Here is a 15392-nt window from a genome sequence, read left to right as displayed (position 1 = left end):
TCTCTTGCTGGCCAAGCAGTCTTTGGGGGACAGGAAAGGTGGGCATTAGGAGCGGTGTGGGCATGAGAGGGTGTGTGCAGGCGCAGGAAGGAGGGAGTAGGGAGGTGTGCAGGCAGGGCTGGGGGTGGATGCCTTCAGACATATTCTCTCACTCTACCCCTCTCCTCTGCCAGGCAGGAGGGACACCAATGCCTGAGCCCTGGGGGTGGGGGCAGGTGGGCGTGAGGACAGAGGTTCGGGGCTGGGCCTGTGGGTACAGGGTGCGGCCCTCTGACCCCAGTCTAGCCACTTTCCTGCAGACGCCGCCTCATGCTGAGCTGCTGGTCCGGAGACCCCAAGGAGAGGCCTGCATTCTCAGAGCTCGTGGACATCCTGGGCAACCTGCTCCAGGGTGGGGGCCAGCAGGTAAGCCCCTCTTGGCCCTGTCCTGCTGCAGCAAGCTCTGGCCCCCACCCTGGGACCATGATTTGGATGGTCAGAGCCCATCTTGGCCCACCAGGAGCCCCCATCTCCCGACGGAAGGGTGGCATGTCCCTCCACCCCCCTCTCCACACCTCCACCTGCCCAGCCCTGCCTTCACCTTGTGTGTCTGTCCCGATTGGGACATGCTGCCCAGCCTCAAGGGCTGGGGATGGGCACTTGGCATCCAGTGCTGCCTCAAGAAGAGGGCAAGAAGAGCTGGCGCTGGTTCCTGAGGCTGCAGAGTAGGGGCCTTGGGGAAGGTGCTCCTGCCTGCCGCCTCCTCTGGGGCCCTCAGAGCCCAGAACTTCTCAGGTCAGGAACCTCAGCAGTCTCCAGTGCCAGGGCGCTGAGGTGACAGCCTCTGATCCTGGCCGCCTCTCCCATTCCTGCCACCAGGGGGAGGAGGAGGACTGCTTGGCGCCCTGCAGCTCAAGCTTGGAGGAGGGCAGCTTCCTGCAGGCGTCCACCATGGCCCTCCACGTCCCCGAGGTCGATGCCCCCAAGGAGAGCAGCACACGGAGCCTGCACAGCCTGGCCGCCAGGTCAGCGGCCCTCCCTGGGTCCAGGGGTTCCCCGAGGCAGGCAAGGAGAAAACAGTTATTCTCGTCAGTCATCAAGAAGAAAGCAAACTGCAAAGACTTAAGAGAACACTGTTCACCAACTCAAAGAGTCAATGATCTTAGAGGGCAGTGCTGGTGTTGGTGACGCTCTCCTGGGCAGGCTTAGGGAGCTGCAGGGCCACATGGCCTTGTGGATTTGCTTCTCACTGTGCCTTCTGGCTCCTTCTCTCTGCCCTCCAGCATCCTTGCACCCCCTCCCAGACTCTCCAGTTTTGAAAGAGTGCCCATCTGGGGTACAGTGCCCAGGCCATCTCCACATTGCAGGGAAAGAAAAAGGCGGGGGTATGAGTCCCAAGGGACCCTGGGAGCAGGGCAAGCCATCCACTCACCGGAATCCAGGATTGAGAACGTAGCTGCATCAGAGGTCTCTTGTGATGGCTGTTTACACTCCACATTCCGCTGGTGTCACTGAGAGGAAGGCACTGAGACACCTGCCCATTTGCCCCAATGCAGAACAGGGCCAGGCCTGGGGACAGGAATGGCCAACTGGCTCTTGCCAGGCTCTTTCCACCAACCCTTCAACATGCACGTACATATATGTGTGTGCACACACACACAACACATGTATGTACATATATATGTATACACACAGTACACATGTACACACATTGTGTACATGCACACACATGCACAGCACATAAATACACACACGCACATACACACACACGAAAATGTACACATACACATGTGTGCATACACACAACACACATGCACGCACATACACACATACACACAGCGGACACATACATGCATATATGCATATATATACACATGCACACACATACACACATACAGACATGCACACGTGCATACACATAGCACCCACATACACACACAGATGCACATATGCACATATACATACACATACACACATACACATTTACTCACGCACACACATACATATACACACATACTACACATGCACACACACATGCACGTATACACACATAAATACACATACACACACATACACACACGCGCGCATGCACGCACACAGGCCTGGAGGTAGAACTGCCTGCCTTGCACAGGGCCACCCATCCTAGGGCAAAGTCCTCACCGGTCTCTCTCCTTACCCGGCTGGGTGCACTCCCTTCCCTTCTGCACCCTCCCTAGCAGGAGAGGAGAAATAGCTCAGTGAGGGGTTGCTAAGTGTGGGGCCACCCGGGGAGGAACCTGGAGCAGCACTCCAGCCCCAGACTTGGGGGCCTTCCCAAGAGGGTGCGGGAGTTGAGGGGAAAGGTGGCTAGAGCTTTCAGGAGGGCTGCTGGGGTGGGTTTCTTCAGCACCCTCTGTTTTCCTCCACAGATATTACAATTGTGTGTCCTTTCCCGGGTATCTGGCCAGAGAGACCCAGGGTTCCTCCAGGATGAAAACATTCGAAGAATTTCCCATGACTGCAACGACCTACAAGGCCTCTGGGGTAAGTGGGAAGGGTTGTGCACCCCAGATCGTGGTCTCTGGGCTCTGCCTGCAGGCAGGCGCATGTCAGGAACTGCTGAGGCAAGCAGCAGAAATCAGGTCAGAAAAGAGGGTTGACTGTCCCTTGAAATGTCCCGGTTGTACCTCAGTATATGATGCCAGAGTCTCTTAACAGCTTTGGCTGTGTCCTCCTTACTCATCAGTCCCAGCCCTCTCTCCCAGCAGGGTAGAAACCCCAATGACAAGACGGCTCCTCCTTCCAGATGGCTCTTGTAGGGTCACCCTTTGGTGGCCACCAAGCCTCATGGCCAGAGGAAAGGGGACAGTGTCACTGGAGGAGGATGCTGGGATACAGGGCACAGGAAAACCACCTGTGTCCTCAGATGCAGTCAAGGGCAGTGCAGCTTTCACAGCTCCGTGTGGCTGGAGCCAGGCTGTCCATTTGGTAAAAGCACAGGCTGAGCCTTGAGTTCCAATAGACACAGCCAGGATCCCCCAGTCCCAGCCTCCCTCACAGGGGCCTGCTCAGTGAGCACTGGCCTGGGACGACTGGGCTAGAGCCACACACACCCCGCTCACGTCCCCAGGGACCCTCAGCTCTGAGAAGCATGCAGTTGTCCTCCATGTAATTCAGAATGAAAACCACGCCAAGTCACACATGATTGAAGGGTGACAAGGCCCTCTAAACCTGGGACGTGTCTGCATGAGGATCATTTTCCTACACAAGGAGCTGCCAGAGTCCTTCGACACTTTCCCTGTCCCTTGGGGGGTGCCTGCTCTGCCTGTTCCCTGAGCACATGCACAGCCGCCTTGTAGGCCCCCCAGTGTGCCTGCCTCCTGAGCATGGGCCAGGTGCAGCCCCCAGGCCTCAGTTTCTCCCTCTGTGCCAGGGCATGTGACCCTCACCTGCATGCTCCAGTGAGGGAACAGATGCCCATTTCCTGCTCACTTCCCACAGGACAGGTGTCAGGTCGGCAGCAGTGCAGGCCCACGTGGCCCCATTCTGCCTGGGGGCAGCTGCCTGCAGCCTGGCCTCGTGGGGCCCACAGCCTTGTCTTATTCTCTCCACACAGGATAACCAGACAGACAGTGGAATGGTGCTGGCCTCCGAGGAGTTTGAGCGGCTGGAGAGCAGGCACAGACAAGAAGGCGGGCTCAGGTAGGGCTTCCGAGCTTTCCCCCTGCGAGGGGCCTGGGGAGATAGGCTAGGCCTGCGCGTGCCTGTCACTCTCTTACTTGGAACTTTTCATGGCTCCCTATTGCTTTTTCCTGTGTTCAAGGCAAGCCACTCTGGAACTCCAGGCCTTTGGCTACCAGCCTTCCCAAAGGAGCCACTTGCTCCATCACCTCCGTGACCCAGCACACCTGGTTCTGGTCCCCATACCTCCCTTCCATTTGACAGATACTCAGACACCACCTGTTCGTAAAGTATGATTGACCATGTGGAGTGCACATACACAACCCTCCCCCAGCCAGGGAGGGCCACCACCATCCCCAGGGCCCCCAGAACTTAGCCCAGTGGTCTCAGGAGCCAGACAGATCACATGACCTGGAGCTGGCTAGTGTCATGTGATAAGAATACAGTTACAGAGAAATCTTCACTCGTGTGCCTATACAGTGGGTGACCTGGATCAGTGACCACCATTGGCCCAAGAAAATAGTCACCCCCCAAAAAAAACCATGAATATTTAAACTATAGATAGTTAAATATCTACTGATTCACTTTATTAATTGACTTGCACATAATTGTTTAAATGACAGGACCTACAATATTGTATGAAACAGGGCTCTTTCCTGCTTTCTTCAGACCGCTCTCTTCCACCGTTGACATCTGCATCTTTGCCAGGAGCCCCTTTTTGAGTCGCCTGACACAGTTGCCCAAAGCCAATCTTGCTTGGCTTCTGCCTATGCTGTTTTGGAATCAATTTATATGTCATCACTGAACATTTTGCCCTAAACAACAAGTATTTATTTGTGTCACATAAGGATAATTGATGTCTTTTCTCACCTCTCTGGTAGGTGTATTTATGACCTTTCCAACTTAACCAATGTCAACCGATGGTGGTTGGCACCAATTCAACACCAACAGGAATCCCCAATTTGGGATGCAGTGAAGAGAAGGAAATTTTATTCCTTGAGTGCAAATAGCTCAATTGTGATACAGCACAGCTGCAGAAGAGTGGGGCTGTGAGGCAGCTCAATATTGTTGCAGCTCAATTACAATACAGTGTTGCGGTGGTACAGCATGGCTGGCGACCTCGGGCATGAGGCAGAAGGGTGCGAAGCCCCTTTCCAGCTAGTCCACTCTGCTCTGCTCCACTCTGTTCGGTTCCACTCCAGTCAGTCAAGCCAGGACAGCTCTACTCCACTCTGGTCCACTGAGACAGCTCTGATGTTCAGCCCCAGCCAGGGAACCACAGTCTGCAGTCTTTAGTGGAAAGGGAAAGTGTGGTCATTGAGCCAGAGGGGAGCTGACTTACACAGAGAGAAGTCCCTGTCCTTGGTCCCTTATTGGGGACTCCAAATCCTCACAGATTGATTGGTCCAGAAAACACTGTCCTGATCAGTCAAAATTGAGCCTCTCTGATTGGTTGGTGAGTGAAAATACTTATGAGGATATAGCTGCACAGCTCTAATTGGACAGGGAAAGCCTGTCCTTTTGGTTAAAATAGGATTTCAGGAAATCCTTTGGAAGGGCTGGCTCAGGTGGCAGGAACACACAGCAGGCAGGCTTCTCCCTGCAGTGCAGCTTGTGTGAGAGGCCCTTGTTTAGCAATGGCTGCTAGGCTCTGTTTATAAATTTGAGCCCAGTTAGCCACTAGAAACCCTTCTCAACAGGTACATTTATCCTTGGGGTCAACACCAATTATCGGTTGTTTTCCCAGCAGCCTATAAAGGGTGAGTTTGCATGACTGTGAACACTGGCATTTGTGGGGCCATATGCCCAGGCCGTGTGAGGCTTGGGCATCCTCTTTTGTTTTTGTTGATTATCAGGTGGCCTCTATTAGTGACCTGTTTCTGGAAAATTAATGCTACTTGCATTGACAGAAATAGTTTTTGGCTGATGTTTCTTTACCAAACAATATTTTATCTTTCAAAAAAAGTACCGTGTTTCCCCGAAAATAAGACCTAGCCAGACCATCAGCTCTAATGCATGTTTTGGAGCAAAAATTAATATAGGACCTGGTCTTATTTTACTATAATATAAGACCAGGTCTAATAATATAATATAATATAATATAATATAATATAATATAATATAATATAATATAATACCAGTCTTATATTAATTTTTGCTCCAAAAGACACATTAGGCTGATGGTCTGGCTAGGTCTTATTTTTAGGGAAACATGGTAATTCAGTAACAGGGTAAGCCAGGGGATGATAACTACTTAAATTCAAATCTCCACACAGCTTCCTAAAAATAACACATGGAATAAGGCCTCTCAGAGCCTGTGCCTGTGACTCACCAGGAGAGAGACTCCGGTTTATGTGTGAGGATGGAACTCAGCACCAGGAGCAGCAGAGCCAAACCTGAGCCATGGCGGGAGGAGAGTCCGATGGGAACTGCCCCGGGAGGGGGGCTGTGACGAGGTCCTTAGCATAGTGGCTCCAGACCGGGGAGCTTATGAGAGGCTGAGACCTGGTGGGAAAAGCAGGGCTCCCGGGGCCAGTCTGGGGCACAGGGGCCACCATCTTGGGAAGGCATTGCTTCTGAAGGGTAGTGAGCAGGAAGGCAGTATAACCTCAGATGCTTGCTGGTGAAGGAAGAAGAAAGTTGCAGGTGATGAGAATCCTACGAAGCAAGATCTTACCAAGACCAGAAGACAGACACATACCCAGGGAGCTGATCATTACAAAAACTTCTCACAGCAATGGCAACATTCTGTGCACGAGGTCTTTTGGAAACACATATGATGAGCCACAAATAGGTCACTTGTGGTCACTTGTCAGGTGCATTCACTTGGCATATGGAACGTTCTCCAAATAAGTGCAAGCACAGAACGTGCCTCAGAGGGGTCTGAGGGGTGAGGAAAGAAGGAGAGTGTTTATCTTCCCAGTCCTTTCCTGTCTGCTGTTAACCACTGGTCAGCATTCACCCCATGGGGAGTTAACTTGTCCTCACCTCCAGGTTGCTCAACGGGCCCTTTCAGTGGCCACTCAGGATGCCAGATCCCATATCCTGCAGTGTGCCATTTCATCTATGTCTGTAGGTGAAAGAAAGGTCTGGAATCCCTGGGCTTGTGGCAGGTCAGCATGGCACCAGCACTCCCAGCTAAGTGACTGGCTGGTCCTCGGTGGCGATACGATACGATATGGCACATAAATGGAGCCTTTGGAAAGGACACAGTTGAAGGGATTCAAGTTGACACCAAAGACGTGGGTCTGATACGCTCTCCTTAGTGAAGAAAGCTAGGAAGCCGCCGCAGATCCCTAGTCCCTTACAGAGGGTCACCAGCTATTTCTGGTCTGGGAAGTCCTGACATGAATAATTATGAGCAGAAAAAATATAAGCATGATCCATACAGAGAACAAAAGAGAAAATTAAGATGACAACTTTTCGGTGGATGTAAAGACTCAAAACAATGAAGCAGAGAAAAACTGATACAACACGAGTTAAACATATAATTAGACACGCAGCTGCACCTTGAATCAGAAATTCAAAAATTTAGAATAGAAATGGACAGTGTGAAGATATCAAATGGAAACTGACTAAATTCAGGAAAGAAGTTGAAATATGAAGACCAGGGTACCTAAGAAAAAATAAATGTGATCAGACTTACAATGGAGGCAGAAAATGGGGATCAAGAGTCAATAGAAATAAATAAAGAGATAAAAAATACAAAAAAGAAAGTGATACAGAAGTTGAGTAGAAAAGGTCCACTATGTATTAGGTTGGTGCAAAAGTAGTGGCAGTTTTTGCAATTATTTTTAACCTTTTAAACTGCAATTACTTTTGCACGAACCTAATATAAAATTCCGTGTTTCCTCGAAAATAAGACCTAGCTGGACCATTAGCTCTAATGCGTCTTTTGGAGCAAAAATTAACATAAGACCCAGTATTATATTATATTATAAAGACCCGGTCTTATATTATAGTAAAATAAGACGAGGTCTTATATTAATTTTTGCTCCAAAAGACCCATTAGAGCTAACGGGCATGCTAGGTCTTAATTTCGGGGAAATACGGTTGGAGTCTCTGAGGAAGAAAATGCTGACAGTGGAATATAACTGATCTTTTAAACTTGTAATTCAAGATAACTCCTAAATAAAAGAAGACCTGAGTCTACATCTGAGAAAACTGGCCCAGACACTAAACTTTGAGATGTATCTTAGTCAAACTATTAGACTTTAAAGATAAACATTCTGGGAATTCAGGCAGAAAGATCAACTCACAAAGGAAAAAAGGGGGGGGGGGGTCAGATTGGCAAAAACAAAAGCAATGAAGCCACATTTTCAAAGCACTGAAAGAACGAGTGCTGAGGAGGGAGCATCGTAAGGCCCTCAGAGGGGGTGACGGCTGGAATTCAGGGCCTGCGAGGCCAGGGTGAGAACTTCATGCCGAGACTGATGGGAGGCCATGGGGGGCGGTTGGGAGGAGGAGGACATCTTCTAACTTTAAGGATCTCTGAGGAGTGGGCTGGAGGGAGGGGGCTGTGCTGGGAGGAGATGCACAGAGCATGATGGTGGCTGCTTGCTCCAGACAGGGCAGGACATGGAGACGGGCAGGGCTCCATTTCTAGTTAGGACGGACAGGACTTCCGGATGGATTGGACATGAGGGATGAGGGGAAAGGAGGAAGTAAGGATGACAGCCAGGTGTGTGAACCAGAGTCAGTGCTGGTGTCATTTACGGAGATGGCAAGACTGGGCGAGAAGCAGGTTTGGGGGCATGAAGTTGGATGTTTTCCATTGTCCCACACCCAGGCTTGGGACAGAGAAAATTCCAGTGTTTGCCAACAATCACATCAACCTGGTTTGCTATTTAAGTGGAGTCTGTGTGTTGCTGTTGGCTTTGCACTCAGGTGTGTCCTTGATGATTCCAATCAGACCTGCCCCAGGTCCTGTCCCTCCTTTCCTCACGTCCAACTGACGTCACATTCTCTGTCTCAGCAGCTGTAAAGGACCCAGCTGGAATGTGGACGTGACCAGGGTGCATGCTGACCCCCAGGGGCAGCAGCGACGGCCTGACTGGGGCGCCCAGGGAGGCCAGGTGTTCTACAACAGCGAGTACGGGGAACTGGCCGGACCACGTGGGGAGGGCGACTGCACCCCATCGGCCCGAGCGCCCTTCTTTGAAGACAACAGCTACTAGGGAGGCCCAGGGAGGGCCCACAGGGCCCTGGCCTCCCACAGTTGGGGGGCTGTGCCTGGCAGGGTGAGCAGAGGTCTGAAGGCCCAGGCTGGGAACTCATCTCCTTTGGTTCAGCTGGGAGGTGTTTCCTCATTCCTTTCTACACCCTTCCAAGCTACGCAGAGCAAAACCCAGGTTCCAGGGCTCCCTGGACACTGTCACCACACCTGCCCAGGGCCACCCACGGACCCCCAGGACCCTTCTCCTTTCAGATCACATTCCATTTAGTTCCATGTGTACAGAGCCCACGCTGGGCCAGGCACTCCCACAGGAATGTCCCTCTGGCCTGCGCTCACCATGGTGGGTGGTGGCGGGACCCGTTTCTTAACAGTCACATGTGATCGAGGTGGATCCAGACCTGAGCTGCAGCCTCCCAGCCCCTTCCCCAAACACTGTCCCTTCCACGCAGTCCTTCCTTCCCTTAGAGAGGCCTTCACTTGCCTCTCCAGGGCTGAAGAGAATGTGCCATATCCCTGTCTCAAAGTACAAATGAGGGATGGAAGGGGGGTGGGGGAGTCCTTCCCTGAGCCCAGCCAAATAGCCATCTAGGGGCAGTGGTCCCTGCAGCGCTGCCAGTGACAACTGCCTTCCCCTGACTGTGAGAACGCTTCTACAGATGTTTTTCATTAGAACTTCAGAGACTGTTTGAGCTGCTGTGAATTTACTTTTCAGAACTTCAGTCTGGAGGGAGCCCAGGGAAGGTCTTTCTGAATCTAAGCGATTCTTGCCCCTGACCTGTAGTTGGTGCCATCAGAGCAGATGCAGACTTGGCCCCAGCCCCTTTGCCTGGCCTGGAATTGGAAGGAGCAGCTGACGGTCTAGAGCAACCCCATTTGAGAGACTCCTGGTTCTTCCCTCTGGGGCTTGGGTCTGCCACCCAAGGCACATCCCACACTGTGAACGTCCTTATGAGGGGTGAACACCATGGATTCCACCCAGGAAGGCTTCAGGGTGGGCCCAGAAGACCCACCCAGCATTGCTCCATGTCGTGAGGCAGAGGCCATTCTCGTGGCCTCAGGGGGACCCATCTTCTGCCCTCTGGCGTGAGATCGGTGACCTGGCATTTCAAGCCTCTGCCCTCACAGGAGAGCAGCCCAGAACGCTCTGGAGATTGAAGCCAGTCTGCTCAGCACCCCCCATCCCAGCTCACACTGCCCAGCCACCCCCACCCCGGCAGGAGAAAGACCCTCTTCCCGGTTAGCAGCACAGAGATTGACACCCCACCCCCACCCCACGAGACGCTTGCAGGACAGGCGGCCGTGCAGCGAGCAGGGGCTTGCCCACAGACACACCCCCCCCCCTTGTGTATTTTCCTTGAGTTTATGTCCAGTGCACCTGTGACTGATCCTCGCTGTCCCCAGGACCTGCTCCTTTGGAGTCACCTGACTGTGAGACTTGGGTCTCAGGTTTGCTGGTGGAGGGGTCCAGAGGCTGTTAGAGGAGCCACGCGCGTGATGGAGGCACCGGGCCTGGCCTCCACGCCTCTGCCCCGGTGCGCACCAGTTGTCTGTCACCTGCCGTTCTGTCACATCTGCACACATAGAAATGTACTGGGAAGGAAACCTAAAGAAAGCCCTTGTAAACATGTACTCCGAAAAGATCTAAAATATTTAACAGGATAATAATAAATTTGATGCCAGTCTTTGAGTTACAATGAATGGGTTCTCACTTAAGTCCCAGCTCTCTGCAAACATTTGATTTCACCTTCCTCCTGCCCGATCATCAGCCCCACGCGGCCACTGGACAACCGGCCAAACAAAGGGTGTGAGAGGCCACCGAGCCTGGACTCCCTCCCCCCAAAGCCACCAGCAGAGGACGCTGGATGCTAGGGAAGCACCAGGACACCAGGAAGTGCCCAGCTCTGTGATGGTGCTCCCCTAATGTTTATGTCAAAAGTGACATGGTACTTTGTCACCTCCTACTAAAGCCAAATGCTGCCCTAGGCTCTCAGCATCGGTGGCCCATAGGCCTGGGAGCACAGCCCAGGCTGGGTCCCTGCTGCCAGCTCCCCACGTCTCCTTTCATGAAGCAGGTGCCTGCGATCACTCGGGTTGCCCAGAGGGGTGCAGTGCATGTCCAGGGTCACCTCACTGGTGGAGCATGCTCCTGGACGCCGAGATTGAGGTCTGAGCTGGGACCCCAGGGAGATGAACTCCAGCCAGCAGAGTGTGGCAGGGCCCTCCACAGCCCTGCCCAGTAATGTCTGTGTGACGTCCCTTCACAAGCGAGCAGTTGGTGCAGTGGTAGCTGTAGATTGGGGTGTGACACTGGCCGTCTGGGTGCAGCCTTAGTAGGCTTCTCAGGAAGGGCTGCCTCAGCAGCAGCCCCAAAGGCTCAGGAGGGAAAGCCAGAGATGACCCCTGGATCAGGCATGTGGAGGCCAGACAGGACTGTCAGCACAGGCCTATGGGCACGTCACCCAGGGGAGCAGACAGAGCCAAGGGAGCTCAGGCGCCAGAGGCCACCTTTGGGCCAGGCCCTGTACCTGCCCCATCCAGGGCCTCAAGCCTGCTGGGTGCCTGCACCCCATCACCCCTTGGCTGTTCAAGTCTCGTTTTCAACTCAAGTGGGAAGAGCCCCTCCCGACAAAGGCAGTTGGTAATGATGGGTTTGTTGTTGCTACTTCTATAATAAATCTAAACGTGAAAGAAAAGAACCCCCCCTCCTGTTGGGTTTGGACATTTTAACTCTACAATATTATTGGTTGAATTTAGCCACTTTCCCTGGATGAATGCCTCAACCCAGGTGTTGGCCATCCCCACAGAGCTCTCAGGCCAGAGTCCCTGCTGGAAGGAGGGCCATGGGCAGACCTCTGCGCAAGAGGAAGATGGGCGGCAAAGTCCCTGCTCAGGAGGAAGGAGGGAGCTGAAAGAAGGGTCAGGACATGAGGAAAGGTTGGCGGGGGCCCCTCCTGTAGGGCCTAGAAGCCCAAAAGTAGGAGTTGGATTTTTACTTTAAGGTCAGAGGGAAGTTTGGGGGAAGGGGTGATGTGCTGCAACTTACATTTGTGCCCTGAGAAGCATGCATCGTGAAGGAGCAGAGGAGGGCCAGCTGGGGCCCAGGTGGGGAGGGGAGCGGTAGAGGACAGAGGAGGGCAGAGGAGACACGGAAGAGGACGAGGAGTTGGTGTTAGCTGGTCCTTATCCATATTGGATACACAGAAAAAACCCTTTTCCTAACAGTCCCACAAGAGCAGTCCTCCTGCACAAGCACTGGCCTCCTCCGCCCCCCAGGCCACTCCTCTCCAGCAGGTCCAGGCCGACTCTTGAGGCCGACTGCTCACTCAGCCAGTAATCGGGCATAGAGTGTCCAAGGTGCAGGCGGTGCCCACAGGGACCTGCCCCAGCAGGTGTCCACATGTAGGTGCAGAGAGAGGACCGCAGCCTTGCCGAGAGGGACATCTGCCCTGGGGACGACTGAGCTGCCAGGCAGACAGCCTGAGCCAGCCTAGGCTCTGGGGACTGCTCAGGGCTAAGAGTGGAGGATGTGGCACCTGACGCTGGGTGACCCTGGGACAGGCACTGCCCCTAAGGGCCTCATTTTCCCATCTGTGACTTGCCACCTTGCAGAGCTTTGGTGATGAGATAACAGTTGAAATGCTCCTAAGAGTGACCACACCGAGGAGGCAGCCCTGCCCCCACCAAGTCATGTCCTTCAAAAGCAACATTAAAAGTCAACTGGGAAAGACACTGTCTGCAGTGGCATCCAACCCCGATCCCTCCCCTGCATTGACTCACCCATCTACCATCCCCCATATACCCATCACTTCATCCATCTATCATCCATCCATCCATCCATCCATCCATCCATCCATCCATTTCTCTATCCACAGACACCCCTGTTGGGGATCACAGAGAGATCTTTTGGGGCTGCAGCCATTGAGAATGGCGACAGAGGTATTCTCAGCTAATGTGGGGCTTTCAGTGAGGATAACAGGCAGGGAAGATGGGAAGCCTGTTTTTAGAAGTGATGTTAGCAGGAGAAAACAAATCTCCTGTATGAGATATCCCTCGTATGGGAGTTCTGGATCAGGAGCACCCGCTTCATTAGTGCAGGAGCAACTGTCTGCAGCCATTTCTGCAGGGCGAGTGAGCTCCTGTCCTGGACCTCAGTGCTCACCGCTCATCCCTGCAGAGCCAGCATTTGCAGGGGGAGACAGACACCCCTGTACTTTCTAACTAGAGCCAGAGGTGACAAAGGTTGCCATAAAGCAGACGTGGGGGCTGGATATACTATAGGGGTGATGACAGGGGCCAAGGGAGAAATGCAGCAAGGCCGGGAAGCAGTGAGGGGCTCAGAAAACTATGGGACAGCATCATGAAGGTGCACTTGGCCAGATGGCTGAAGCTCCCAGGGTGACGTCTCTGCACTGCTCTGAGACGCTGCCAGAGTCCATCTGAGCTGGGTTTTGTACAGCTGAGCAGCTAGGCAGGTATCTCTGTTAAGACGCAGCTCCCCCTCCCTAGAAAAGAGGGCCTGGCCCCCTTGGGCACAACCAGGTATCATGGTCATCCATGGCCTCTGAGAAACAGGAGTAACAGAAGGCATTGCTATTAAACCCTTGGGTTTTAAGTGTTCAATCAGCTTTGAGGAGGCCTCACTTTGGGGTGGCAGTGAGTACGTCTCTGGTAGTGGTGCCCTGTTCTTGAGTCTGGGCTGGGACATCCCCTGGGGTCTCATCCAACCCCCTTCCCTCCCCTGACAGGTGGCTGAGCCCTGGTGCACAGAGGCAGCACAGGGTGCCGGCCAGTGAGGGGTCTTCCAGGCCTCAGGGGCACCAGGCCTGGGAAGAGGCCCGGGGAAGCATGTAGACCCACCTAGAACTGGCCAGGGGACATTAGTAGGTCACTGCTGCTCTCCGAGGTATGTTTCTTCTGGCTGAGAGAGTGACACTGTCCATGCCCTCAATCCCATTCCATTTAGGGAACCACCTGGCCTCACGGTCAGTCCATCAGTGGTGAGGCCCCACTCTAGCCCTAAAGTGGCTTGATGAAGAGCAGGCCAGGGCCAGGGCCAGAGCAGAAGGGTGACTGGACTCACCTGCCAGCTGACACCCGGAAACTGGACCTAATTATATAGGACATGACTTGGCCACAGCTGCTGTGCTCAGCACAGCCACTCAGAGCAGTGGGACCCTGTGAAAACACATGGGAGGCCCCTGAGGACAGCAGCTTGGCTCCCTGAGCCAGAATCAGTGTCTGAGGTTTGCTGGCTGCCAGTTTATAACCCCAGGGAAGTCTCCTCTCTGAAACAACAAAACAACAACAACAACAGAATTTCCGTCTTTGCGTAATTTAAGGCATGCAGTCCAGCTTTCCCATCACTTTTACCCAGAGCCCACACAGCAAAAGCCATGTGGATGGCAGCTGACCCTGCCCACCCTCCCACCCTCCCAGGGACAGGAAAGGGATAAAAGGAAGTGCTCAATGGGGCCAGATCAATATTGACCCAAGGGAAGATACCCACAGAGGAAGGAACAGGACCGGCTGGTGCCGCTGCCCAGAGCCTCAGGGCCTAGAGGACTGAGTTATGAGGAAGAGGAAGGATCTGGGGTGGGTGCTGGCAGAGATCATGGTGTGACCCCTGGGCAGGACACTGGCTACGCACCTGGCAGGTGAGTCCAGTCACCCTTCGGCTCTGGCCCTGGCCCTGGCCTGCTCTTCCTCAAGCCACTTTAGGGCTCCAATGGGATGGCCTCATCTCAGCTCCCAGAAGAGTCCTAGACGTGCCCACCTGTTCTCCTGGTGACCACTCATGGCAGGAGAGGGAGGGGTCTTCTACTGGCTGGTGTGTGGTCCTGGCCTAGAAGGACTCCACTGTGACGGCGGCCGTGACGGCCAGGGGGTGTCTCAGACCAGGTTATTAGGGGGCCCCAGGAAGCTGGGGACCCCCTCAGGGCTGCCCACCTGTGCCTACCTCCATGGCACCAGATCTGCAAGTGCCCCAGCTGCATAGATCGGAATAGGAGCAGTTTATACTTGAGCAACACCACAGACACATCCTAGAGCATAAGATTGTCACGCTGCCCAGGGCTGGCCAAACCAGCCCCCAAACTTCAGTAACCACGGGGAGACTACACGACAGTGCGTTACCGTAGAAAGCTAGCAAAAGATGGGCACTGAGAATCCCCCGAGAGAACACTGGTGATGCTCAGTAACCAAGACAACAGCCCAGAATGGGGACTCCTGCTGTGCACAAGGCGGCCCAGGGCGGCCCCGCCCTCACTGAGGCCCACAGTCTGCTGCAGGCCACTTAGTGGGTTCTCAGACAGGACTCGGAAGCACAGGCACTGGTCTGGCCAAAAGGAAAGAGAGGTTAAGGGAGCCCCCGAAACCTCAGGGGTGGGGTGCCGTGTGTGGCGGCTCCAGCCAGACCCAGAGGGGCTGCTGGCCTTGCTGCCTGTGTCGCTGCGGGGGACAATGGCCAGACACCCTGTACAGGTGTTTGTTGGAGTCAGAGCCATGAGGGAGGCCCAGGCAGAGGCCGCTGCCAGGTGCCCCTTGGCTTCTGGCCACAGCACCCCACCTGAGCGCCTGG

General features: G+C 53.8%; 1 protein-coding gene across 8 annotated transcripts in view; it reads left to right on the top strand.

Annotated features, from left to right (window-relative positions):
- Positions 1 to 10513, top strand: part of FLT4 (fms related receptor tyrosine kinase 4) — a 41765-nt gene extending 31252 nt beyond the window's left edge. For 5 of the 8 annotated variants that reach the window (XM_019716989.3, XM_074313363.2, XM_074313357.2 and 2 more), the window contains exons 26-30: positions 300 to 405; positions 859 to 1004; positions 2388 to 2502; positions 3575 to 3660; positions 8615 to 10513. In XM_019716989.3, coding sequence (XP_019572548.3) covers positions 300 to 405; positions 859 to 1004; positions 2388 to 2502; positions 3575 to 3660; positions 8615 to 8816 — 655 coding nt within the window. In that variant the 3' untranslated portion in view covers positions 8817 to 10513. The remainder of the gene's footprint in view (positions 1 to 299; positions 406 to 858; positions 1005 to 2387; positions 2503 to 3574; positions 3661 to 8614) is intronic. The other 3 variants (XM_074313359.2, XM_074313362.2, XM_074313364.2) reach the window with 2 other exon arrangements.
- The last annotated feature ends 4879 nt before the right edge of the window (positions 10514 to 15392 follow it).

Source organism: Rhinolophus sinicus, chromosome 5 (genome assembly GCF_057876585.1).
Source record: "Rhinolophus sinicus isolate RSI-liver-muscle chromosome 5, RSI-T2T, whole genome shotgun sequence".
NCBI lineage: Eukaryota > Metazoa > Chordata > Mammalia > Chiroptera > Rhinolophidae > Rhinolophus > Rhinolophus sinicus.
Note: the sequence above shows the minus strand (reverse complement) of the source record. Positions and strands in the feature narration are given on the sequence as shown.